At 44.3% G+C, this 25,214-nt stretch overlaps 1 protein-coding gene across 2 annotated transcripts; it reads right to left on the bottom strand.

Moving 5' to 3' along the window:
* Positions 1-17,970: 17,970 nt before the first annotated feature.
* BATF3 (basic leucine zipper ATF-like transcription factor 3) lies at positions 17,971-22,667 on the bottom strand. 2 transcript variants are annotated; one of them, XM_064648269.1, is made up of 3 exons: positions 22,539-22,667; positions 21,058-21,162; positions 17,971-18,599 (listed from the first exon to the last, which is right to left on the bottom strand). In XM_064648269.1, exons 1-3 carry the CDS (start codon positions 22,644-22,646, stop codon positions 18,414-18,416), a joined length of 399 nt encoding a protein of 132 aa, XP_064504339.1. In that variant the 5' UTR covers positions 22,647-22,667; the 3' UTR covers positions 17,971-18,413. The 2 variants fall into 2 exon arrangements, with proteins under 2 accessions (XP_064504339.1, XP_064504340.1); XM_064648270.1 differs by lacking the exon at positions 22,539-22,667 and adding an exon at positions 21,850-21,958.
* Between the last annotated feature and the right edge of the window lie 2,547 nt (positions 22,668-25,214).

Genomic DNA, 25,214 nt, shown 5'->3' with positions numbered 1-25,214 from the left:
AAGAAGGCCAATGGCATCCTGGCCTGCATCAGGAATGGTGTGGCCAGCAGGAGCAGGGAAGTGATCCTTCCCCTGTACTCTGCGTTGGTGAGGCCACACCTTGAGTATTGTGTTCAGTTCTGGGCCCCTCAGTTCAGGAAGGATATTGAGGTGCTGGAGCGGGTCCAGAGAAGAGCAACGAGGCTGGTGAAGGGACTTGAGCACAAGTCTATGAGGAGAGGCTGAGGGAGCTGGGGTTGTTTAGTCTGGAGAAGAGAAGGCTTAGAGGCGACCTCATCACTCTCTTCAACTACCTGAAGGGAGGTTGTAGCCAGGTGGGGGTTGGTCTCTTCTCCAAGGCAACTAACAATAGGACAAGGGGAAATGGGCTCAAGCTCAGCCAGGGGAGGTTTAGGTTAGATGTTAGGAAGAAATTCTTTACAGAGAGGGTAATCAGGCATTGGAATGGCCTACCCAGAGAGGTGGTGGATTCACCATCCCTGGAGGTTTTTAAAAAGAGATTGGACGTGGCCCTTAGTGCCATGATATAGTAAGTGGAGTTGGATCAGGGGTTGGACTTGATGATCTTGGAGGTCTTTTCCAACCCAATCTATTCTATGATTCTATGATTCTATGATTCTATGATTCTAAGTCCTTCTCCTCAGGGCTTCTCTCTCTCTCCATTCATACCCCCCAGCCTGTATTTGTGCTTGGGATTGCCCTGACCCAGGGGCAGGACCTTGCACTTGGCCTTGTTGAACTTCCTGAGGTTTGCATGGGCCCACCTCAAGCCTGTCAAGATCCCTCTGGAAGGCATCCCTTCCCTCCAGCCTTTTGACTGCACCACACAACTTGGTGTCATCAGCAAACCTGCTGAGGGTGCAACCCACCCCACTGTCCATGTCAATGACAAAGGTGTTAAGCAGCGTCAGTCCCAATACTGGTCCCTAAGGAATGCCACTCGTCTCCGCTTGGACATCAAGCCATTGATAGCAACTGTTTGAGTGCAGCTCTCCAGGCAATTCCTTGTCCACTGAGTGGTTCATTCACCAAATCCATATCTCTCAAATTTAGTGGAAAGGATGTCCTGTGGGACAGCATCAAACGCCTTACACAAGTCCAGGTAGATGACATAGTTGCTCTTTCCTTGTCCATCACCACTGTAACCCTGTCGTAGAAGGCCACCAGATTTGCCAGGCACAATTTACCCTTAGTGAAGCCATGTTGGCTGTTGCAAATCACCTTATTTTCCATGCGCTTCAGCACAGTTTCCGGGGGGATCTGCTCCTCTGTGTTTGGAACACAGGCCATGCTAACTGGCCTGTAGTTCCCTGGGTCTTTCCTTTTTTACCTCCTTTTAAATGGGTGTTATATTTCCCCTTTTCCAGTCACTGGGAACTTCACTGGACTGCCATGACTTCTCAAGTATAAGCCACTTCCTTCACCAGTTCCTTTAGGATTTGCAGATGCACCTCATCAGGTCTCATGAACTTGTGCACATTCAGGTTCCTCAGATGGTCTTGAACCTGAACTTCTTCTACAATGGGCAGTTCTTCATTCTCCAAGTCCCTAAAAATCTGGATTCATTTTCCATAAAAACCTCAGAGGTAGACATTTCTTCATAAATAGAGGCAAGAGGATTCTCTTTGACTCTACTGTCATGAATCTTCATTACTTAATAGAGCAAAACATAGAACATTATTTTACCAGAATAAAAAACAAGACAAATAATTGCAAACATCCCCTGCAGAGACATGCCAGAAATACTTATTAGATGGAATGATTCTAGAAACTGAAATTTGGCTCTGGAGTTCATATCCTACAGTCCTGAGCTGGTAAAAATGGGAAATTGTGCCAAAAAGCTATGAGACTATTTAAGGCAGAAGAAAATATATTCATCTGCTTTTTAAATAGGAACAGACATGAAGAGCAACATAATCTACAGACAAAAGTATGAGAGAAAAATATAAAAAGAGAAAAATTATTTCATGCCCACTCAGAAATTAATATTCCCAGAAGATGATTCTGAGAGATTTCCTTGAAGTACCGTCACTTCTGGTAAATCATAGGTCAGAATACGCAGTCTGTGGATGAAAACAGTTTCTTGCATCTCTTCTGGCTTTAAGGAAAACAGTCACCATCCACAGGAATAAAAATAATGACAGTATTAGGGACTGTGGACAATTAGAGGGAAAGAACAAAATCTGGAATAATTTCTTTTCATGGGCAATATGAGTTATGAAGATTTCTGCCCCCAGTAAGACAGACTTCATCATGAATGAAGCTGATGCCTAATTTCAAGAGATTAAAAAAAAGGCAAAATTCAGTGCTTGCAACCTAGTCTTCTACTAGTCCTCTAACGGGTGGCTTGATTCTTGTACATAATTTGATTGCTCTAACCCAGAAATGCCCAGTTCAAATGGAGACCTTTTAACTCACACGTATGCATAGCACTTCCACTGCTTCAACACAAACTGTGAGTGTGCTATGAGTAGCACAACACTGAATCACAAAGCTGTGGGCTATTTCATTTCTAGTAAAGATAGCGAGAAAAAAGATAGAGCCCAAACGTAGGGTTTCTATTCACAGTCTCCTTCTATGAAATGTGGTATTTCCAGTATGTGTTTCTCAATCAAACCATCGCCAGATCAGCCCGTGTGAACAGCTCAAAGACAGTAACCAGACACTTGCTGTCTGCATAGTAGGCAACACCAAGCAGAAGCGAAACAAGCTTTCAAATGCACTTTACTCATAGCATCTCCATCCTTCTCCCCCACTGACTAAAGATAGGACAGCACATTAACACTTAATATCCAAGTGTAACTAGCCTTTCTGTTTCCTCTCCCGTCCTCCAAACAACAAGCGTGATTCTTTGAAACATTACATGTTTTGCTTCCTAGATAACTCAGCACTGTGTCAGCAAATGACAAGCACAAGTGCTGGCGCCAAAAAGATGCAGTTATTATGCATGGCTTGTGAGAGACCCTTACATATTTCTGGCGTTAAAATATAAGTCTGTCTTGCATCATCTGAATGTGATTCTAGTATTTTAGTTAATTTGAAACAGCATTGCATGTAGTACGCTGTAAGGAGTTTGGCTCTTTAATGGTGAGCCAACATTAAGCAGATACTCGGCCTAGCCACACCAAGGCTGCTGGAATTTCTATTGGAATGAGGATTATTCTCTTGTAACAGTGCTGGTTTTGGCTGCTTGCAGCAGGCTGGGCAGAATCATCAGAAACAGATCATTAAAGCTCGACACGTTCCCAAAAGTCAGAGAGTTGGGTAGGCTGGAAAGTGGTTTATACATTTTCTATTTTTATCCAATATAAAAATTTGGTTACTATGGCCCAAATCCCACAGCAGGTTGCCTTACAGCAGCTCAGGGACATGCCAATCCCCCTTGTTGGTAGGGGGACCCTCCACTGGCAGGTCAGGAAGGGTTGGCCTGCAGGGCTGGGGTCTGGCCTGAGCTGTCCCTCAGTGCTTCACCACGAAGAGGGGCCTGGATCATAGAGTCATAGAATCGCTTAGGCTGGAATGGACCTTCAAGTTCCAACTCCCCTGCTCTGGACAAGGACACCTCTCACTAGACCAGGTTGCTCCAAGCCCCATCCAACCTGGCCTTGAACACTTCCAGCGATGGGGCATCCACAACTCTGGGCAACTCGTTCCAGTGCCTCACCACCCTCACAGTAAAGAACTTCCTCCTAAAATCTAAACTAAAACTACTCTCTTACTTTGAATCCATTCCTCCTTGTCCTGTCAGCACATGTTCTTGTAAAAAGCCTCTCTATCTTTCTTGTTATTTCCCTTCAGGTACTGGAAGGCTGCAAATAGGTCGCCCTCAAGCTGTCTCTTTTCTAGGCTGAACAAACTCAGTTCTCTCAGCCTTTCCTCGTCTTAGTGGCCTCGTTTGGACTTGCTCCAACAGGTCAATGTCCTTCCTGTCCTGGGAAACCCAGAGCTGGACGGATCACTCCAGGTGGGGTCTCACCATAGTGTAGGAGAGGGATAGAATCACCTCCCTCGCCCGGCTGGCCACGCTGCTTTCGATGCAGCCCGCGATCGGTGCCGAGTTCCTTCCTCACCGTAACCCCAAAACTCCAGCCTTGAACCGAAAGCCTTTCACTTTCCGCTGCCGCCGGGCCGGCCGGGCGCGCCGCCGCCAGGGGACACTGCGGGCACGGCTTGAGGACAGGGCGGGCACGGCGGGACACGGGGAGCCGAGCGGCCCGGCCCCCGGGGGAAAGGGCCGCCGCCTCTCCAGCAGCTCCCGCGGCCGCCGGGCCCGAGGAGAGGGCGGGCGTGGGAGGCGGTGCTGCCGGCCCGCTCCCTTCCCTGCCCCGGGATACTCCCTCCTGGGAGGCTCTGGCTGGGCGGCCGGAGGCTGCTGTCCAGATCCTGCCGACCAGATCCTGCTGACCAGATCCTGCTGACCAGATCCTGCCCGATCAACGCTCGTGGGAGCGGGTGGGTGTCGGCGTGGACCGGGGAGCGCAGCAACGCGGGCTGCACGTCCCGGCGTGTAACTTCCAGGCATGTCGAACCCGCGCCGCACTATGGCACCTACGTGGGACTTCCCCTCAGTTCAGCCAGCCCAGATCCAGTAAATGAAAATTCTGACCCTGCTAGTTATCTGGATGGAGAGTCCCTGACGGCAATTTATAGACTGTATTTCATGACTAACGAAATCTGGTCGCTGGGATTTTCTGAAGGCTTTCAGGTATAGCCCAGCAAGCTGTCTGTATGAGGGTGGAACATGAAGATGTCAGCAGTGACAGGCAGAGAAAAAGTCCATGTCCATTGAGCCTATTCCACTGCATGATAAAATACCAAGCATTTCAAATCATAGCTACACAGCTATTGCTATATACAAACACTGAATGGAAGCAGTGGACCAGAGTTACAGGTACCTATCAAAGAACCCTGAGCCAACACCTTAAACATGTGTCCTCAGAGCACTAGCTCAAATCCTCCAAGTGGGATGACCATTGTAGCAAACGCTGACTTTTACAGCACGAGGATTGCTACACAGTGATCTCTCCGAAGTCACCTGACTGAAAATGCCGAGCAGTTGTGCGGTTTCCTCACCAGCACTGTTCCAGTGTAGCCCTGAATAATAAGAATCTGAATAATTAGCTCTGCTGCTCAGCAAAGCTAACTATCCCATCCTGCCAATTCATCTGCATTGTTTTCCATACATAGGTTTTTCATTTATTGTGGACTGCATTGTGCCACACACACTTGCTCTTGGGTTTATAGGTGCCTTCAGAGAGCAAACACGCACAGCAATTTAAAAAAGTAAGCAACTCAGAAGAGAGTGTGTGTTACAAATCACATAAGGTCTCTGTAGCCACTTTAGTAGATAAAGATTAGGAGGCAGCTCAAGGAATAGTTTGATAATTTTTAAAAAATAATCTGGTCTGCTGATTCTGGTATAGAACTGACAACTTCTGGCAAGAAGGTAGTAACAAACATCTCCAAGGTCATCTTGACAGGAGTGCCCCCCCCAACTTAAACCATATTGTCTTTGAAATTATAGCAAAAGGAACCTGTAACTGCTTCTTAAAAGCAGACATGTAAACTCACTAACACAATGGTTAAATGGAAAAACACTACCCCAAATCACTCTCTCTTGGTTGGAAGAGAACTTATTTCATATCAAGTGCAATTTCTCTTTTAAACAGCTTTATCTTAAGGCTTTCAGTATTTTACTTTTACAGCTACTTTTCCAGTTGTAACAAACATTTCATTCACTGCTTTTCAGTCAATGCTTGGAGTCCTCTTAGAGAGACACATAAATCCTGGACTGCGCTGATCACACCTACTCAGCAAGAATAACACACATTCAGGAGCTGACCACCAAAAGCCTTGTCCCCTAAGGCAGCAAGTTTGGTGTAAACTCTGACGGATTCCCCAGGCATCACTTTTCATGTGATTGTTCCAAACTCTTAGACAATACTATAGAGGGCAAGTCTTAACAGAATTTACACTAGCCAATTGGTTTTATTTTTTACATGATTATCACTGGAAAAATCAGAGAGAACTGAAATATGGTGGGTGATGCTCTAAAAATGCCTAGTATTCTGAGTGTCTTTTGGGAGCTAAATGTCACCTGAGAAAATTGATAATGTTTTGCAGCTCACAAGAGAATCACGTGGAACATATTCCTGCATGTCATAGACTCACATCTCACCTGGGAGTCCTGACACATTGCTTGGGTACACTGTTCTCTACATCAGATGCTGTGTAAGACATGATTTTTCCACTGTACATTATGCAACTTCTTCTGTAATAAAAACTGTATGAGAAAACTACAAGAAGCACTTGGTTCCAAATGAACTTATTCCATTTTATTGGTGCTGGCCAACCTTTCCACAGCGTGGCATATGGATGGACTGCCTATCCTGCCTGATTCATGGAATTCAAATGCATTGTACGTGTTGTGCTAACACTACCACAAAGGCTGATTTAGGGTTTTGAAATGCTGAAAAAATGATGAAGGGTAACCTTTTATTAAGTATCAAGCCAATACTGCTTCATCAACTATTAAGATAGAGGTGAAAGTGGTTTATCACTTAATGACTTCTCTCAAAGGCATGAATTTCTTTGAAAATAGAGCCAGGCGTGACATCCAGAGGTTCCCAACATACCCAAGATGATGATACCATAAAGAATATCTCCATATACAAAATAAAAAAGTCATCATTCTAATCACAGGAAAATTCCCAAATCAGTCATAAATTCTTCTGATGATTTCTCTACCTTGTTTATTCCCAAAGGAAAATAGAGAAGAAAAGGAAATTTTCAGGTCATCACATCTGAATCAAGAAAGTTCCAGAGAAACTATGACCGCTAAGAACATAGCTCTGAGTAACCAGCTAGTTCAGCCTAGAGAAGAGGAGACTGAGGGGAAACCTCATTGCAGTCTTCAGCATCCTCATGAGTGGAAAAGGAGGGGCAAGTATGATCTCTTCACTCTTGTGACCAGTGACAGAACTCGAGGAACGGCATGAAGCTGAGTTGGGGAAGGTTTAGGTTGCATATAAGGAAAAAGTTTTTCACCCAGAGGGTGGTTGGGCACTTGAACAGGCTCCCCAGGGATGTGGACACAGCACCAAGCCTGACAGAGTTCAGGAAGTGTTTGGACAAAGCTCTCAGGCACAAGTTGTGACTCCTGGCATGTCCTGCATGGGGCCAGGGGTTGGACTCGATGGTCCTGATGGGTCCCTTCCAACTCAGCATATTCTGTGATTCTGTGATCTGTATGAAAGTGGTCAGTTCAGGAAATAAGTGATAACATCCTGGTTGCCTATTAACGTCCAGGAGTTCAGCCATTACTAAAGCATGTTAACAAGCCAGCTGAGATATTTATGCAGCTATCAAATGACGGATGATCTGTCCAGTTTATGTATACAAATGTTGGATGCCAAATGAGGGTGAGGGTGCCAAATGAGGGTGCTACTGAACTCAAAGTGTTCAGTAGCAAGCATGACCTCCTAATTCAAGGCATTCCCCTGCCTTTACTTCTGTCTTTCCATCATGAGAAGCTCTCCTCTTTCAGCTGTTCCATTCCTGCTGTTTGGTAAGTCATTCTGCAAAGAGGATGAGGCAACTGTCACTCAAAAAAGCTCTTTTTTTCGCACAGGGTTACTTTTCAGCCGTCTATGGTTCACTGACCAGGTTTATTACACAGCCTATAAACATTGTGCTGGCAACATGGGGAGGGCAGCAATATGGGAAAATGGTGGGAGTGAGCGGTTAAAACCTGCTTTAGATGGTGTTGCCACCCAGGAAACTGTATGTGCACCTACTCTCTCCTGCAAAGGATTGCTATTAATGCTTTTACGTATTACAGGCATACACTCCAAAAATATACTCAAACAGTGGTAATATAGCATGAAATTCTAGCCTAGTTAGTTTTCAGAGACAACCAAAAACCATTTTGGGTGTCTGAAGCCTCTGCCTTTTCCCTCCTCTCTCCCCACTCTGAGTAGGAGCTGAGCACCTTAGTTGAAACTCTGGCAGAGAGGCATTCCCTGATGACAAATCCCACTGATTTTGGGGGTGGGGAGGAGCAGGTTTCACTCTGGCACCTTCTCACAAGTTTAAAACAAGAACTGCTCACTCTTTGACTCCATCAGTAATAAACCACAAGCAAGCGTACTGTGATGTCTTACCTTAAAGCATCAGTGGCCTTTCAAAGGAACCAAGGCATTTGAGTGAGAACCAAAGTAGGTTAAGCAGAGATATGTTCCCTTCTGTCAGTTCTGGTAATCAATGTGCAGAGGAGCAGAGTGACATACATACAGTAAAAACTGTGGCTGCTGTACTCACGAGAAACAATTTATCAGTGCTCTTACTCAGCTGGAATATACCTACATAAACACCCCTACTGAAATCAACTTGTAAACTAGCTGTGATCCACACTAATTTTAAAATTCCTTTGTATTGCCAAGATGGCATAAAGGTGTGGTGTGGGGAAAGAAGCAGGTGTGATGTTTTACTTTATTAGTTAAGTTATTAAGACCATGATTTTGAAACCAGTAAGGCAAATCATCCAAGTGCTTGTCAACATATGAAGCTGCTTGCAATTTTCTGTAAGATTTTGAGAAAAGTTAGACTACAATGTGCAACTTCAGAACCTGAATATGAATCCATGCATGCAAAACTCTTTTGTTCTCATTGGGAGTATCAGAACACAGTCAAATGAAAATATTCAAATTTGCTAACTGCAGCGCTGAAACAGTAATGCAGGTCTTGGTTTGCAATCTAAGAAGATCCACTTTCATGCCAAATACACATAAATTAAACTCACCTCATACAATTCCCTGAGTGGATTGAAGATTGAAAAGAAGTCTGTTCCATTCAACTACAGAGAATAACCCCAGAGAACCAACCCTTGGTTGCTAATTGAATGACATCAGAAAGCAGCCATCAACTGCATTCTGCCAATTTTCTAGACACTGGAGAGTTTTGTCAAGAGTTGCATTAAATGATCTGTCATCAACTGAATATTAATCTTTCAGTATTTTATTACTCAGACTTAAACAGGGCCTTCTAGAGGGCATGAATTATTGGCAACAGGAGGCAGTAATTACAAAGTGAGGTATAGTGTCGAAAACATGACAAGTGAGTTTAAACAGTGTCTCGGGACCATTTAATATTGTGCTGGCAAACACAGCATGCTATAAAGCCATTTTAGAGAGAACAGATATAATGCAGGAATCTATCTGCTAAACAACAAAAAGGAACCACAAAGCAGAAAATTACTTTTTTTGTTTGTTTGTTTCTTGCATTAAGGCATAACCTTTCAGCCTATGCTCCTTTAACAGGGTAGCAGGTTCTGCCAATGCTATCACCATACAGAACTGCCAAGTTTCTTGAATGTGTTGCAGGACTGGACACATTTTTTGACACATAGTAATTGCTGTACAAGAGATGCCATGTTCCATGGTCTGCATCTTGGGTGCCATGTGGCTGATGGCAGTCTTGCTGAACCCAGTGGTGAAGGGGCTCCAAGTAAGAACAAGGTTAAACTGAGGAAATATGCACTATGCATGGACATAAGATGGATATGATTCTGTTGTAGTTTCAGTAATGTTTCAGTAAGGTGAAAACAAAATCACACTGAATTATTACTGTTGAAATATGGCAACCTGAGCCAAGCATGAACAGACACTATGTATTCTTAAGGGATGGTAAGAAAAAATACAAGCAAAGTGCACAGGGGATCAGCTGTCACAGGCAGGGCGTATGACTGATAGAAAGATAAGAGGCTTTGGAAAGCATCACAGAATTCTTAGGAAGTTTCAGTCCATGAAACAGAACCGACCACTCTAGGCAACACGATACAGCCTGATGTTCCCACAGCATTGTTATTGCAAGAGAACACAAGTAGTAACAGAGGAGTTCAGGTGTATCAGTGCATGGAAAGACCGGGAAAGTACGGGAGTATTTATCTTTATTGCTACTCAGTGCAACAAATCCTCTGCCTTGAAGAACTTGCATTTAGTAGGTAAAATGGGCAGATGTGCTGGGAAGAGATATATTTAACCTGATAGATGACCAACAGTACCTTGCAAAGCGTGATGGACCTGAACAAAGAACATTTGTTCATTAAACAGGAGTTGTAAATGCATAGCTTAAAAAAAAATCATTATTGTTAGGGAAATTGGAAAGTTTCTAAGCAAAAAAAGTAGAGACTCTGCATATTGACTTGGGATAGATTATTTCTTTCTCACTCGCTGTTATTTTTAATATTCATTCAGTAACTGAATCACTGCTCTTGAAACACTATTGTTTAGGTATAAAACAAATAGCAGTGCAATGGGATTTTTATTAAGAAATCATGCAACAGTTTAATATCCTTGTGTTATCACTTGTAATAATATATTCTTCAAGTTTTTGAGAGCAAACCAAGACAATGATAGCTAAAAGTTTCTCCATATGCATCTGATGTCAAATATTGAGATAAAAGTGAAATTGAAAACACATCATCTGTTTTTTCTTTTGAATATATATAGTTGGCATTTAAAAAGTAAAATAATTTCATTTTATTTTATTCATTTATAACTTAAAATCAAAATAATTATCTACAAATGTATGTTGTTTCCCAAATTTGTTACTGGAAATATACAGAAAATCAATATAAACAAATAATTATGGAAAACCAATTAGTGAAAACTGTAGGAATTGCTTTTCATATGAATTAAGTGGAATATTTTGAGTTTTGCAAAGTATCAATCAAAAATATATAAAAATCTGATAATCTAATAATTTACGCGGAAAATGTTTTAATTCCATCATTTCTCAACACGATAGTAAAAATACAGATGTGTTCACATGTAGGTGTCATTTAGCATTTCTCATAAAAAATCTGACTAGTCATGTAACTTTATATTGCAGCCCTCAATCACCCATATCCCCACTTATATTCTTCTACATGAACTGTATCCGCAGGAAGAACCTGTCCCTGCTGCAGGCTGCTCTGTGTGGGCTGACCTCACTGACTGTTCAAGACTCCCTGAGTTATCTGAAACTCCAGAGAGAAGAAGTGTGGAAGTACCAGCAGGACAAAGGTTCAAATGGAGGCAGGCTGCCTCAACATTTTATTCACTTGGAAAACAAGACCTGTTCTTATATAAACAATACAGTTGTTATCATTAATTTCCTCACCTGTGTGATCAAAAAGACTCTTTCAAGTTTGATTGGGCTTGGCTACTAATCAAGTCCTTAAACACAGCTGATGGACCACCTACCCCTAGAAAGGCATGAACAAGGGTGCAAAACCTCTCAGTGCACTGACAGAATAGGTCCTGAGTCCATACTGGAACTTAGCAAACAAATGGGATGACCAAAATTTACAAGGGAAATTTCTAGCTTATGTACTATTGTCATTTACAGTAAAAAAGAAAGAAAAAAATATTCATCTCTAGAGATTATTTACCTCGCAACCTAATAGTGCACTTGGAAATTACTGTACCCTAAAACAGCTCTGATAAGCAAAGATGAAACTCAAATAGCTAAAAGGGAACTAACAGAGCTCTTGCCTAGTATCAAATCCTGTTTTAAAGCTTTCTGCTCTTAAAGACATCCTGTTTATATATTTAATCAATGAACTGGATGTAAGAGAAAAAAAATGGCCTGCAATCTTCTTTAAAATGTGTATTTGCAAAGTTGGAGTTACTCAGCTTTTAAAACCAACAGCAAAACAGCTTGGGAAATTCTCCAAATTCCTGTTAGATTTTGCTTCTCTTTCTCTGTGAACAGTTTTCTGATTTTTTTTTTTTCTGGGAACATACCATTGTTCAATGGTAGCCATTTAGAAAAGAAAATTCCCTCTTTTTTATGCTCTTTCCTTACCTGTATGTCATCAAAGAGACTCTGCCTCTGACAAAACTTTATGTCTGTGTTAGCTCTCCTGTCAAAATGAGCTTCTGGATAATGATATGAGATTCAGGAATTTCAGGGGATTGCTTTGTTTGTTTTAAGATCTGCTTGATTTAAAGTTCAGTTGAAAGTCTTCTCCAAAGAGAAGAAGGACATGGGACAGGAGGAAATGTTTTGGATCACCAGTGTACTCAACCGGTCTTATGTGAAATACACAAGCTTCTTCCCAAAACTAAATGTCTTGCACACATACATGTCTACCTACAAAATTGCTCACATACAAAATTTCTGTGGAAGGCTATTCCTGAACATCTTTCTTCTGACAGTCGGAAAATTCTTCACATATGTAAGCTCAAAAATAAGTACAAATTCTGCCTATTTATTGTTCTACTAACACTACTTCTTCTCTGTGATAGCTCTTTCCCTTACATGAACTTTACTCTGCTGTAATTACATAAACAGTGATTCATCACTCTTCAGACTTTGTCTAAATTAAAAACTTGTCTAAAATAAATAGAAAATAAAAGAAGTCTCAAAAAAACCAGATTCCTCATTCCTCTAATCTTCCCAGCAGCCCTTTTATGTGCCTGTACCACATAAAGATGTTGCTTCGTCTTTCTTTATCATGGTTGAGCAGAAACGTATGCAGTATTTCAGATGAGGTTTTGCCAGGCCCTTGCATAATTACATTCATATTTCTCTCTTTAAGAACACAAATACACAAATAAAGGAATAACACCCTCACTATGCACCTGAATTCCTGTTTAACTTCCTTTTTGCTCCACTACATTGGTGCCTCAGCATCAGTTACTGACTAACAACTTTTTCCTTATTCATTCCATTTGCACCGTCACCTTGTGACAGAAATTCTTGCCAATAGTTCTTCACGTGACAGTATACTTTGCATTGTGGCAGGATGGGGGGTGGTCTCATACAGGTTCCCTTTCCCACAGAAGGCTGGACCAGATGACCTTTCGAGGTTCCTTCCAACATGGGCTGTTCTGTGACTCTATGATTCTATGATTAATGGCATCTATGTTCTCTTCTGCAAGGTCATGCAGTCTCTTTCGTGTTATAGTTCAATCTTCTTCTGTAGTAATGGTTCCTTTGTATCCAAAGTCTTTACCAAAGGTACTGAACAAGAGTGGTCTGTGATCAGTCCTTGAGAACCTCCATTTATGAACAATTTGTGAGCCTGATGGCTCCTTTTTCAAAATAACTTTTGCCATTTTTCTTCAGCTAGTTTTGTGGTTATTTTTCAATTCTTGTAAAACATCTCCAGCTGAAGCAATTGTATCTCGTATAGCATTGCATCAAATATTTAAGCAGAGTCTTGTTGCTTATTCCTTATCCTCAATTATTTACCTAAGACAGATAACAGACTAGTATTTTCAAGATTTACTTTACAATGGGAAGACAAATCTTAATAGCTTATCCCAGGAGAGATTACTTACAACCCTTTCTTAGAATTTCAAAAGTTTTGATATTTTAATAATTTAGAATAATGAAAATATGACAACAACCTCACTGTGAGACAGTTAAAGGAGAAAGTTCTTCCAAATGATTGGAGACACCTATCCATACCGAGTTCTGAGTGGAATGGTCTGTGGTAGACTTAATGGGACTGTACTCGGATGTGTGTAGCAAGCTCTACTAGAAGTCTATAGAACTTACTAAATACATACAATAAAAGCCCTTCTACTGCAAAAGTAAAGCAAACAGTTATTACCAATGTCATTTTCTATTTGGCTTCGTGAAGAAGCTGCTTCAGGATGAGATAAGCTGTGACATTGTAGCATGGCAGTCACTCAGTACTAACTCCACAAATGAATGTTTTCATTCTATACCAAGACCTTTGTGGTTTAGCTTATCCACTTCTAAAGAGAACTATAATGATTCCCTTAGAGCAGACCAAACACATAACTAGTAGAGGACAGGTTATTTGCAAAAGCTATGCCAGTCATTTTAAGAATAGTCAAGCCTTTACGTTTGTTGTCATGGTTTAAAAATTCTACAGAGAGAAAAAATTCCTGCTCTATCACTATGGATTTTTTCCATAGGAGCCATCTAGGAAAAAAAAACCTGAATGAATGCCATAAATGGAGCATGCAATCCCGTGGATGACTGTTACTATGGTTTCTTTATTAAGAATTGCCCACTTCCAGTCAGCCTGTAGCTGTTTTTGAGTTAAATATTACCCAATGAGTAAACATAGTGCTGCATGTCCCCTGAGGCAGCTGTAGGACTGTTTCTACTTCCAGTGAAATCAAGGTAAATTCCACATTTCTGCAAAGAATGAATTCCTTCACTCCCTTATGGATGTGTGCCCACAGCACATGCTGTCTGTACATGTAAGTTGTTTCTCCAGTGACCACTTGACAGTAATCCAGGGTTTACAAACAGAAAATTCCTACCCTCCTATAAAGAGAATAACATTAGTTTTGTAACAGTAAATAAACCCACCACTTCTCCTGCTTGTCAGACATGTTTCCTTACTGTAAGAGGAATTATATCACTGCACTGATGGGAAGAAGAGAAAAGGGATTTTTTTTAATGGTTGTTTTATCTATCACTTTCACTGACACAGAAATTCTAGACTGATTCAAATATGGAAACCCCAAATGCCATGCAGCAAAGCATTCATCTATGGACAGGAAACAGTATGGGTTTTATAGGCTAGGGTAAAGGTTATATCACTTTTAAGTACATTTTAAAAGACTGCACAGATGCTTTCCTTAATATTCAACTGACCAAACAGGCCACACATAAAAGCCTTTAATCATCTACAAGGTATACCAGTGAAGTGCAATTTCTATATGCTTCTACAGATTAGCCTTGATAATCTGTAGAGATAGCCTCTAATACTGATTCCATTAAGTGATGTTGTCACCAAGCGATGTAGGAAGGGAAGGAAACAGGAAGAAGGAAAAAAAAGTGGCACTATACAAAGGCTACTGCAAATACCAAATGCAGATGAGATCAAGAGGCATTGCAGAAGGAGCACTAAATGACAGTAACTGGTACCAGGGAAAAGAACAGAAAGACTGTAGAATAGGCTGTTTTAAATCTGTTTTTTAAAAAATGTACTTTTAGCAAAAATTCTGGATGAGTACATGATGTTCACAGACATGAATGTAAAGTAGCAGTGGGAAGAAGCAAGGCTTTCTAATAAGCTCTCTTGAGGCATAACAATTGATCTCTTTTATACTCACACAAACAATTTTGTGAAGTTTGACTTTGCCTTTCTGTTGATTTTTTTTTTAGTTTTGAAGGCTAAAATTATCTTTTTAAAACATGATCATTTTAAATCTGACCCAAAAACCAAAAGAAATTAATAGATAAATCGCTGAATTGGACCCAGTCTGCTCCTGGAATGAATAATTCTATCTGTGGGTAAGTTTGCACTAAGCATTTTGCTTCTTCATTGGTCACAGAAAATACGAAAAAGAAATCCACACCAGCTGAATCTAGACAAACTGTAACCTTCTCTGTGAGCCTAAGAGGCAAAATCCAGCTTTCTCAGCAGCCCTCATCTACAATGTGCATCCACAAACAAGACTGCAATTCACAGTATGCCTCACATGAACCACAACCCGAACGTATAAAAGATCTTCCCTACATATCTGATTCTGAAAATCATGTGAATGCAATACAGACCACATTTTTGTGGGGAACAAGTCAAACCAACTGGAAGCTTTCTGAAGCTAGAGTATGTCAAGTGGTACTTTAGCCATATATAGGTATGAAACACTTTTTGTGATGGTGTAATACTCTGCTGCAAAAGGAGAGGTTAGGATTTGAAAAAACTCTCTGTTGTTCCTTAACAAATGGGCCTTTTCCTTTCTGTTCTCCTTTCTGGTTCCCTATTCATGTAACAATTATCCCAGGCTCCAGAACATACTTTCTGTTTTGAGACTTCCTGTAAATCAATATTCTTATGAGCAGCTCCTGCAAAGAGTGTGATCAGTATGTATACATACCGATTGCTTAGGGGTACATAAGCCTGTGCTTTAACAGTTTGTTGTCCTTTTTGACCTATGATTCAGCCTTTACGTTAATTCTACAAATACATCAAAATGTTTGAATTATTTGCCTTGGGACACCCCTTTTGCTCACTTCTTTTACTTGAGGATCCCAGCTGCCTTTGAACATTAGTCACACGGTATCCTGATTGGCAAGATGCCTCGGTTAATCTATTAAACAGAAGAATGATGCAAAAGGCCCTTTGGAAATATTGCTGGGGAAAAAAAGTGACGCAAGAAATTAAGGAGGAAGAAGCAGTCCGGGCTCCAGAGGGTTCAAAGCCTGCTGTTAGTAATGGAAATGATCCACAGGCTAGAGCTACACCCTGTGGTTGTGGGAAGAAACTGGGGAGAGTGAGGGCCCACGTGAGGCTCCCAGTTCTTCCAAAGAAGAGCAACGTAACCTTGGAGTTGGGTTGCTGTTGCCGTCACAAAACATTTCTGTGAATTCAGCTGTCTTCCTCTGTACACTCCAAGGCAGAAATCATGGACTAGAACTTTTATCGCAGAACAAGAATAGTGCTTGCTGATGAGGAGTGTACAGTAGAACTTGGATATGCCAAATGATAAACTGGAGTCAGTTTCTAGACAGATGTATAGAATAATAAATGTGTGAGGAGGATTTTACACAGGGAACTAGATCTCTACTTCTAGAAGCAAGCATCTATAGGACAAAAATCTTTAGAGGTTTCTGGTGGGATGGACTGTCTTGCATTAGGTTGTTGATCTTTCCTTCCATTTTCAAGGGTCCACAGGGCTCCACATAAGAGACCACGCTTTTGTACAAGTCCTGACCTCAACTAGATACTTTCCAGTCTCGGCTCAGTCGCACATACCTGGTTATGAGATGTGAGACATTCTCCCTCTGCCTCCATCCTAAGCTATAATGAATTTTTCCAGAGTGAATGTTGTTAATTTCCATCATGCTACTCCTTCTTCATTACATCTCTATTCTGCCCAAATTACGCAGTGGCAGCCAGGGCCTGAATGAATGTGGATGTGTTGATGAAGATGCTCAAGACAGCTTCCTTTCTTAAGGGTGACACAAATTCTTTTGGGAACAACCTAATGAAATATTTAAAGAAGTCAACAGCTCATGCCTATTATCTTCAGTTTCTAGCCTAAAACAATGTCACAAGAGGCAGAGTTGACCATATCATTTCCCCAGTTCTACCTTGGCAGTGATTAGCAATGCAACATTCTACTAAAGAAGTTTAAACAAAACCAAAAAAAATCAGACATTTCAGATCATGTTTTGTTGATAAACACTGTGATCCTGGCAAGGGGAGAAATTAATCCCAGGAGTTGAACTTAAAAAAAATCCAAATGCTGAAGTGAGAGAGTTGGCAAAGGGGTGGAGCTTTTTATTATCCAAAGACGCTCTTTGACTGGAAAATACTGTGAGAAAAACCCTCTTCGCTGGATTCCAGGCTACAGCACTCACATTTCTAGAGCTTGACACTAATAAGAACCTTCAGAGAAAGCAAACACATTTTTCTGTACATTTCCCATTAACATTGTCATACTTCTTTTTTGTAACTAAAAAGAAAAATTTAAAGAAAACAAAGTTTTTCTTGCAAGCAGTTATCAACCACCTTCAGTGTGGACACAGAACAAAATGCTTACTGAACTCAATTTGTTCTATCCATGGTCATAGTTTTTAGTAGCAATAAGCAAGATGAAGGAAGGATAAAGATATTTGTTCATTTCCAGTGGGTGCCTAAAAAGAGTAAATTTTAAAATCTGATTTTTAAAACAATGTGAAAACCAGCTAACTCTGTTTGCTTTTCCTCCACACAGAGCAGACAATCATCATTAGAAACTGGTCAAGCCATATTTTGGGATATAAAACACTCCAAGAACTAATGTCAGCAGAGCTGATTTGGGTTAACAAAGAAATAGATAAGAAAACTCTTTTGTCACACACACTTCAAAAGAGGAACAAATGAAAAGGTGACAAGCAAATGATAGAACAACTGATGAGAAGATTAGCATTAGACTTTGGATTTGACCAGCAAAGAAACAGTAGAGATGTTGTAAAGACTTTGATTATTGAAGAAGTTGGAGAACATAATAAAGATGGGACATGGCTTTTATTAACCAAACGTGTTTAGCGAGATAAAAAACAGCAGCCAGAATATGATATACATGGATGACAAGTTACAAAGGGTCACTGGCAGCAGATGTGCAGGAGAAAGGCATCCCAGTCCCAGGTCGGCACTTTTCCCTGTATACATTCCATCGCTCGATAGTGGGCTGCATGGCACTTTGACATTTCTGAATGCAAAACCATGGCTTGAGATTCTACCAAATAAGAAGTTGCTCTTCCAATTATCTTTTTTCCTACTGGTGTTATCCTGAGATTCAGAGGACTATAACACTTCAACGTGGAGAAGAGCTGCGTGGTCAAGTCCAGACCTCTTAGATGGAAGACTTGCACCATGAGTAGGCAGTTCTTGAACAGTCCTGTAAATGGCACTTCGACACATCACATTTAAAGGTGATTGAGGAGAGCACTCATCTTGGCAGGCAGCTGGCAAGTGCATCAGGCCGTGGTATGGTCACAAAGTTCATGGTGCAGTGCAATAGTGGACAGATCTTTTCATGATCCTTCAACACTTCACTCAAGTGTTTCATTTCATCTGTTAGCTTTCCAATTTCTCTTTTTAAGGAGGTATTTTCTTGCTCAAGAGACTCATATTCCTGGAAGGAGGGGAAAGAAAAATAATTTAGTCAAAACATTTATTTCAGTGTTTCCACCTTGAGTACATTCACATAACTGTGTGGTTTCCTACTACAACATGCAAAATGCTGAGGAAAGACAGACACAGCCTGGGTGCTGTAACAGGGCAAGTGCTTTATGACCTGTGCCCTGACCACACTGCAATTTCTCTTGTGACCCTGAAAACCAGGAAGTGCTGCTGGCCCTCAGGAGTCCCCCAGTAGCCCAGGGCTGCAGACATGCATGGGTGGCTGTGTCCCCATGGTGGCCCCTTCCAGCCCCGGGCTGCCTCTGCTGGGAAGGGTTGAGCTGGACTCTGCACTGTCAGATCAGAGAAAATGAAAGCACTGACTGCAGATAGATGCTGGGAAAACCCGGTGCCTGGCATTGCTGATGAGAAAACAGCAGCCCCTGCCTTGGGCCAGTGAAGGGAAAAGCCATTTACCCTAGAGCCAGCTGAGATGCACACCTAGCACGAGGTGTCCAGTGCTCTCCTCCAGGCTGGCCAGAGCTTGTAGCTCCCTGCCTAGATGCCTGAGAACTCAGGAGCAGGAGGAGGGGAGTGTTATGCCAGCTTGTTGCCAGACTCACTTTGTCACCACAAGGCCTTGGTTATCCCTGACCTGCTTTTGAGCTAAGGCTTCTCTGGCAATAAATAAGCTGCTGCTAACTGCAGGGGAGGTTTGAGTTGCTCTGCAGCCTGCATCTGTGATGGATGCAAGGCTCCCATGTCACATTTTTTGATAACTGCATGTCTCAAGTGTTCCTGCTGCCAAGCCTTCTCATCCCAAAGAGAAGAGAACCAGAGGTTCAGAGCCAGCCCACTGAAAACTTGCAAGTGTCTCGCCGCTGGCCCAAGGCTCAACACTCACCCACTCAATCTCACCTCCCTGGGAAAGCTTCAGAGCAAACTTCAAAGCCTACACATGCCTTAAAAGGCTTGTTTCTCAGGCAGGAGGGAGAGCCTCTCATGCAATGGTCCTCTGGGCAGCCTGGCACTGCCTCTGCTACCCTTTGCAGCAGAACTTTGGATTCCTTGCCCTGCCTCACACCCCTCCTCTCACACACAGAGTAAAACAGGCACAGTCCTCCTAACACACTACCATAGCCAAACTCCAGCCAAGTGTCCAACACTGATTCTGGTTGTGCTCATCTCTTGTTGCCCCAAACCCCATGGGGTTGAGTTTTGGAATGTGTTACTCTCCCATTTCTTTGTCCCATTTTCAGGGGTGAGACTATCAAATTGTTCTTCCTAAGAATGAATGCCTATTCAACCAGATCTGCCTGCAGCCAGAAAACCTGTGTGCCTGATAATGAAGATTCCCAGCAGAAGGAAGATGCTCAGGTCCAGGAGGAATATTTGAGAGGCTGCAGTATGGCACAGGGCCCAGAAATTATTCCAAAAAAGCCAAGGGTTACCCCTTTACAGAAGTACTCTGCACCTGGCTTTTTCAGGCGCTGACTCAGAGGAGATCTGGGAAAAACCAAACCCAAAACTCCCCACGTTGTCCCTCTTGGTCTCTCATGACTGTTGGTAGATCCTTCCACACTGAGAAAGACAAAAAGCCTGTGATGAACCTTCAGAGCTGAACTACTGACTGAGCCACAGTTGCAGCAGCAAAACTGACACTTACCCTAAAAACTGACACCCCTAAAGCTGACACTGACCTGGCTACAACAGAAGCATTTTTGTGTGAGGCAACATCCAAAACCAGAGAAAGGGGATTCCTGTCCTCCAGTGTTTGTACTGGGGACACAAGAAAGCTACACTGCATTGTGATATTAAGAGTTTCTGGAAGAATCAGTTACTTTTTTTTTTTTTTTGAAACATAAAATGTTATTTATCAGGGCATACAAGTACAACAGCTAATCGAGCCAAGCTCTCACAGTTGCAGGTGATAAAGTTCCTATGAATCCTTTTCAACTGTGTATTCTGGGGACCATGTTGATTAGTGGCCGTGGTAGCACCATAGTTATAGAACTGATTCAGATCAGCACTGCCACTGCATGGTCGGCTCCTCCTCCATCGCCTTCTCCCTTGTAAGACAACAAGGATTCATCTACTACCACATCAAATAGGGCAAACTTAACACTAATCTAGAGGAAAATGGGTATGTTTCAGCACAGAGGAAGCCTGTGATCCCATTCATTGGGTGGTCACAGGAACAGCAAACGAGGGAGATTGAGGTGAGGGCAGGACCACGTCTCTCTCCCCGGTAGTGTCCCTGATGGCAGAGCTGCACTGTCAACAGGAGCATCAATATCTGGGAGTTCCCAGCTAGGCATCCCACAGCCCCCCTGTCTCTGCCTCACACCCACAGCTCTCTGAGCTGGGTTAGCATGAAGACTGGCTCACACCTGCTTAAGAATTCCCATTTACTGTAAAGTCCTGTGCTCAGTACCCGAGCTGTGCTTGCAAAACACCAAGTACCCATTCACCTCGTGAAGTTTATCTGCTTTCTGAGTTTGCTTCTTCCGGCTCCTCTGTGCAGCAACTCGATTTTTTTCTCTTCTCCTTACCTTCCTGTCATCTTCTTCATGACTCTGGAACACATCAGCCAGAAACATTTTGTTAGTTTTTAAAGTGCATACGGAGATGCCCTAATTCAGGCGTGCAACTGTTTCTGGGAACGAGCGTATACTCTAAATTTCACAGTACCGACCGCCGGCATCCCACTGATCCCATAGTCACTGCAAAGGGCAGAGCATCCCCCTGACCCACTGCACAGGTGGGACCCGAGGCGGAGGGATGGAAGCCCGCAGGGCTGCCCGGGGGGAAGCCGCAGAGCCCCGCGGGCACACGCGCTACCGCCGATGGGGAACGTGGGCACCGCCGGCACCCGCGGCAGGAACCTGCCCAGCAGGCAGCACTTGACACCTGCTTCGCCCCAGCGCTGCCGACGGGGCGGAGGTGCGAGCAGCGCGGAGGGAAGCCGGGCTCCCGCTGTTCCCGCGCCCGCAGTCGGCGGGGCAGCCCAGCTCCCTTCCCGGATGCCTGCGCCCGTGGAAAACCCTCTGACCGCGCCTTGCCCCGGCGGCTGGCAGCTTTCCGTGCACCGCCGGCGGTTCGCCCGCTCTCCCACCTGGAAGAGCCAGCACCGCGGCCGCCTCCCGGGAAAAGAAGTGCCGATGGCCAGGAGCAGCGGGCACCCCCGAGGCGGCGCTGCCCGGCGTGACTCATCCCCATGTGCCCGTCCGCCTGCAGCGCAGAGACCCTCGGCCCGGCCCTACCTGCTGGCTGCCCTCGGCCGCCGCGCCCCGGGGCAGCGCGCTGGCCCCCGCCGCAGCCGCCGGGACGGCGCACGACATCCCGCCGCTGCGGAGCCGCCCGCAGGGCTCCCCCGGCCCGCGGGGGCTGGGATACAGGAGAGGAGAGGGCAGGGAGTAGAAGGACAGGGCGGGTTGGGGCGGGACAGGGCAGGGGACGCACCGCCCCGGCACCTGGCAGCCGGCACCCCCCGGCCCGGGGGCGGAGCTGCCGCCCCGCCGCCCGCATGGCCCTCACATGGCGCCCGCCGGGAGCCGCGCCGCGCCCGCGGAACTGGGAACCCCGGGACCGCCCGGATCCCCCGGTCCGCACTGCTCGCCCCCAGGCCTGAGCCCCCGGCGACGGCGAGAGCGTCCAGTCCCCGGGACCGCCGGGGCTGCTCAGCCCCCGGGAACCGGGGGAAAGCCCGCACCCCTGGGGCACGGCGCTGCCGGGCAGGAGCTGCCTGTAAATCCCCCGGAGAGCCCCGGCCTCTGGGGCCGTCTGGGCTCGACGCCCCTCCGGGCGGCCCGACTCACTCTTTCGCCTGCAAGAAATAAGCTCCCCGCAGTTTCCCTTCTCCCCGAATTTCCTGCCGGCGGCGGTGCCGGGAGGTCAGGCTGCCCCCCTGGGAGCCGGCTGTGCCCCCCTATGTGTCCCGCTCCCGGCTCACCTCCGACCGCTCCTGCCCGCCGCGCTCCTGAGACATCGGCTCGCGGCGGGAGCTCCAGATACGGGACAGCCGGCTCAGCCCGGGGTCGTGGGCGTGAGGACACGGCATCCGCGCTGGGATAAAGAGATTTTCACTTTCGCTACTCGCCCTGTTCCTTTAAATAATAAGGAAATGCCACAGACTTCTTGTAAAGGCGAAGCCAGACAGGGATTGCTGAAAACACAGTTGCTGCAGACAAAAATCTCTCTGTTTCACTATTCTGTCGAGAGTATTTTAACAGACTTAACAATGTTTCTTTTACCCTTCTGAACACCTTCCTTGCATTTTAATTGCACTGTTAACTTGGCCTTCTGCTCTGAAAGGGATGTTTGCACTGACAGGTACTTCAACAACATCCATGCTCTACCGCAGAAGTATTTGTAACTAATGTGCCCTCCTGACTGTGCTCTACTCACAGGGGCAAACACATGGCCATGCAAGGAGGGTACACGCCCCCAAACTGCAGGGCAGTCAGTCATAAAGCCCCAGGTATCTTAATAAATCAGATACTTCCCTATTTTTCTGGTTTCCTCAGAAGCCTGAGTCATCTAGCTTAGATGAAGATGAGGTTAAAATGTTTGAAAAGTGAGTAAATATAGACTATCCTTTCAGGAAGATCTGGCTAACAGTTCATGCTGAAGGTGAGAGAACTGTGCTGCCTGGGAGTCCAAGAGTCAAACCAAAGTCTGCACTCTGCCACAGGTTTCCTGGTAGGCTCTGGGATCATCAGATGACTGAAAGACCTGAGCATGACTTCCCTGGTGGGAAGCACTTCTCCCCAGCTGTTCCACCTCAAAGCAGCTTGTGTCTCCATCTTCCAGGCTACCCACAACTTTGCTTTTGCACTTTCTCAGAGCTCCTCCAATCCCAGAGGAGCTCTGAGAAGCTGTGAGTCTCTTCCACCCTTATAGCCATGGGGACCACAACTGGGATGGGCACCCTTGCCAAAATACCCTGACCTCAGCTACGTCCCCGGGCTGCACTGGGTCTCCCACACATCATACAGGATGTTCCTTGGTCTCTTTAAAATCATTTTTGCTTCTTTTCTCCTTTCCTCTGTCATCTAACATGCCGAGAGCAGGATGTTCACCAAGGGGGTGCTCATGGAGGTGGCAGAAGGTGTGGGTTCAGTGCCATTCTCCAGCTGAGGGGATCCAAACCAGCATCTCCTGGAAGGCAGTCCTAGCCACCAGGCAGTGAGTTATTAGAGGGTGAATTGCTCTCAACTGCTCCTTCAAAACAGTGGAACAGTCCAATTTTGCATTAACTACACGTCATGCACTTAAAGAAGCGTGGGCACAAGCAGAGACTTAATCGGGACAGTTGCATAAAAAGGAGCAACTAAACTCTTGCTGCCTTTGTAGCTAAGGCACAGTTGAAATTAACAGGACTAGGAGCTGGTATTTTTGTAAGCTCAGAGAACAGGTATAGTCTTTTGCAATAAAACCCATGAACCATGAAGATAAAACACCTCAACAGCCCTTCAGTGTGATCTGTGGGACAACAAAGCCTGTTCCACAGAGGGACTTTAGAACATGAAGCTCTCGGGCTGTTCTAGGAGCAATGCTGCCAAGCATGCAGCCAGCAGCTGCAGAATAAGGTTTCCAGGACACCACAAGTATGGGACAAGCCAGGGGACAGTACCCTTGAGCCTGAATAGTCTGTTCTTGTTCAGAACAAATGGCAAAGGAAATGACAAGTCAAAATTTGCTTGTGGGAACAAGTTTCTACTTAGTATTAAAGCTATCTCTGGTACATCTGTAGAAATGCCTACACAGTAATTCCAGGTAGTGCAGCAGTAAAGGCAGAGTGTTTCTGTGCAGGAGAGAAAACAAACCCAGAAAGCAGCCTAGTCAGCTGAGTTTACATTTTATAATGGCAGTTAATCAGTGAATTTTGTCTGCACTGAAGCAGCCTACACACACACAGACTAGAGTCACTGACTGCAGCGTAGCACAGCATGGCTCTTCTGGAGAAAGGCACAGATCAGAACTGGATCTCAGAGTGCTGTCAGTGTCCACGTGAAGATTTATAGGAGAGGAGCTTCCCTGCACCATTTGTAATCCCCTTTGTTCAGAAACCATACACAGCAAAAGTGTGCTTGGATACTGCTCCAATTTCCAAGTTTTTCTCGGGTGGGGATGGCCCAGCCTCACCAGCAATAAGCACCTCACAGACAGCACATACTAACGAACAGTGAGATGTGCCACCTCACCACAAAAGTCAGAGAAATGCAAACTCAGTTTGCAAATGTTGCCAAGCATCCATCGCCATTGAGCTGTCTTACAAAATTCAAAGGCTATATAAAGAAAAACTACCAGACATTTCTTGATGCAATACTGATTCGCCCCAAGTTAAAAATAAGAAGTTTGGATGTTGTGACATTTCAGTAGAAGCCTGATTAGACACTTGTCTTGCACAACACTGCCAATTCCTATGAAAAGTTAACTGAAGGACATAAGGCTACTGGAATGGGGAAAAAATGAAGTCTTTTGTGTATTTCTGCTAGTGGGAAGAACAGACCCCAGGCACAGCTAGCTGCATGTATCACTGGCTGTAGAAAATTTTAATAACCATTTGAAAACCACCCGAACATTCAAGTGAACATTCAAGTGTTGAGTTTAGCTCATCACAGAA

The sequence above is a fragment of the Pseudopipra pipra genome, chromosome 3, assembly GCF_036250125.1.
Source record: "Pseudopipra pipra isolate bDixPip1 chromosome 3, bDixPip1.hap1, whole genome shotgun sequence".
Taxonomy (NCBI): Eukaryota; Metazoa; Chordata; class Aves; order Passeriformes; family Pipridae; genus Pseudopipra; species Pseudopipra pipra.
The sequence above is the reverse complement of the archived record's forward strand: the minus strand, read 5'-3'. Positions and strand labels throughout refer to the sequence as shown.

Bases quoted from the DNA above. Each gene is read 5' to 3' on its own strand.
- BATF3 (XM_064648269.1), bottom strand. From the start codon at position 22,646: ATGCCGTGTCCTCACGCCCACGACCCCGGGCTGAGCCGGCTGTCCCGT. The intron at 21,163-22,538 runs GTGAGCCGGGAG...GATGTGTTCCAG, and splicing joins GCGGGCAGGAGCGGTCGGAG to AGTCATGAAGAAGATGACAG. The intron at 18,600-21,057 runs GTGAATGGGTAC...CCCTCCTTCCAG, and splicing joins AAGCAGATAAACTTCACGAG to GAATATGAGTCTCTTGAGCA.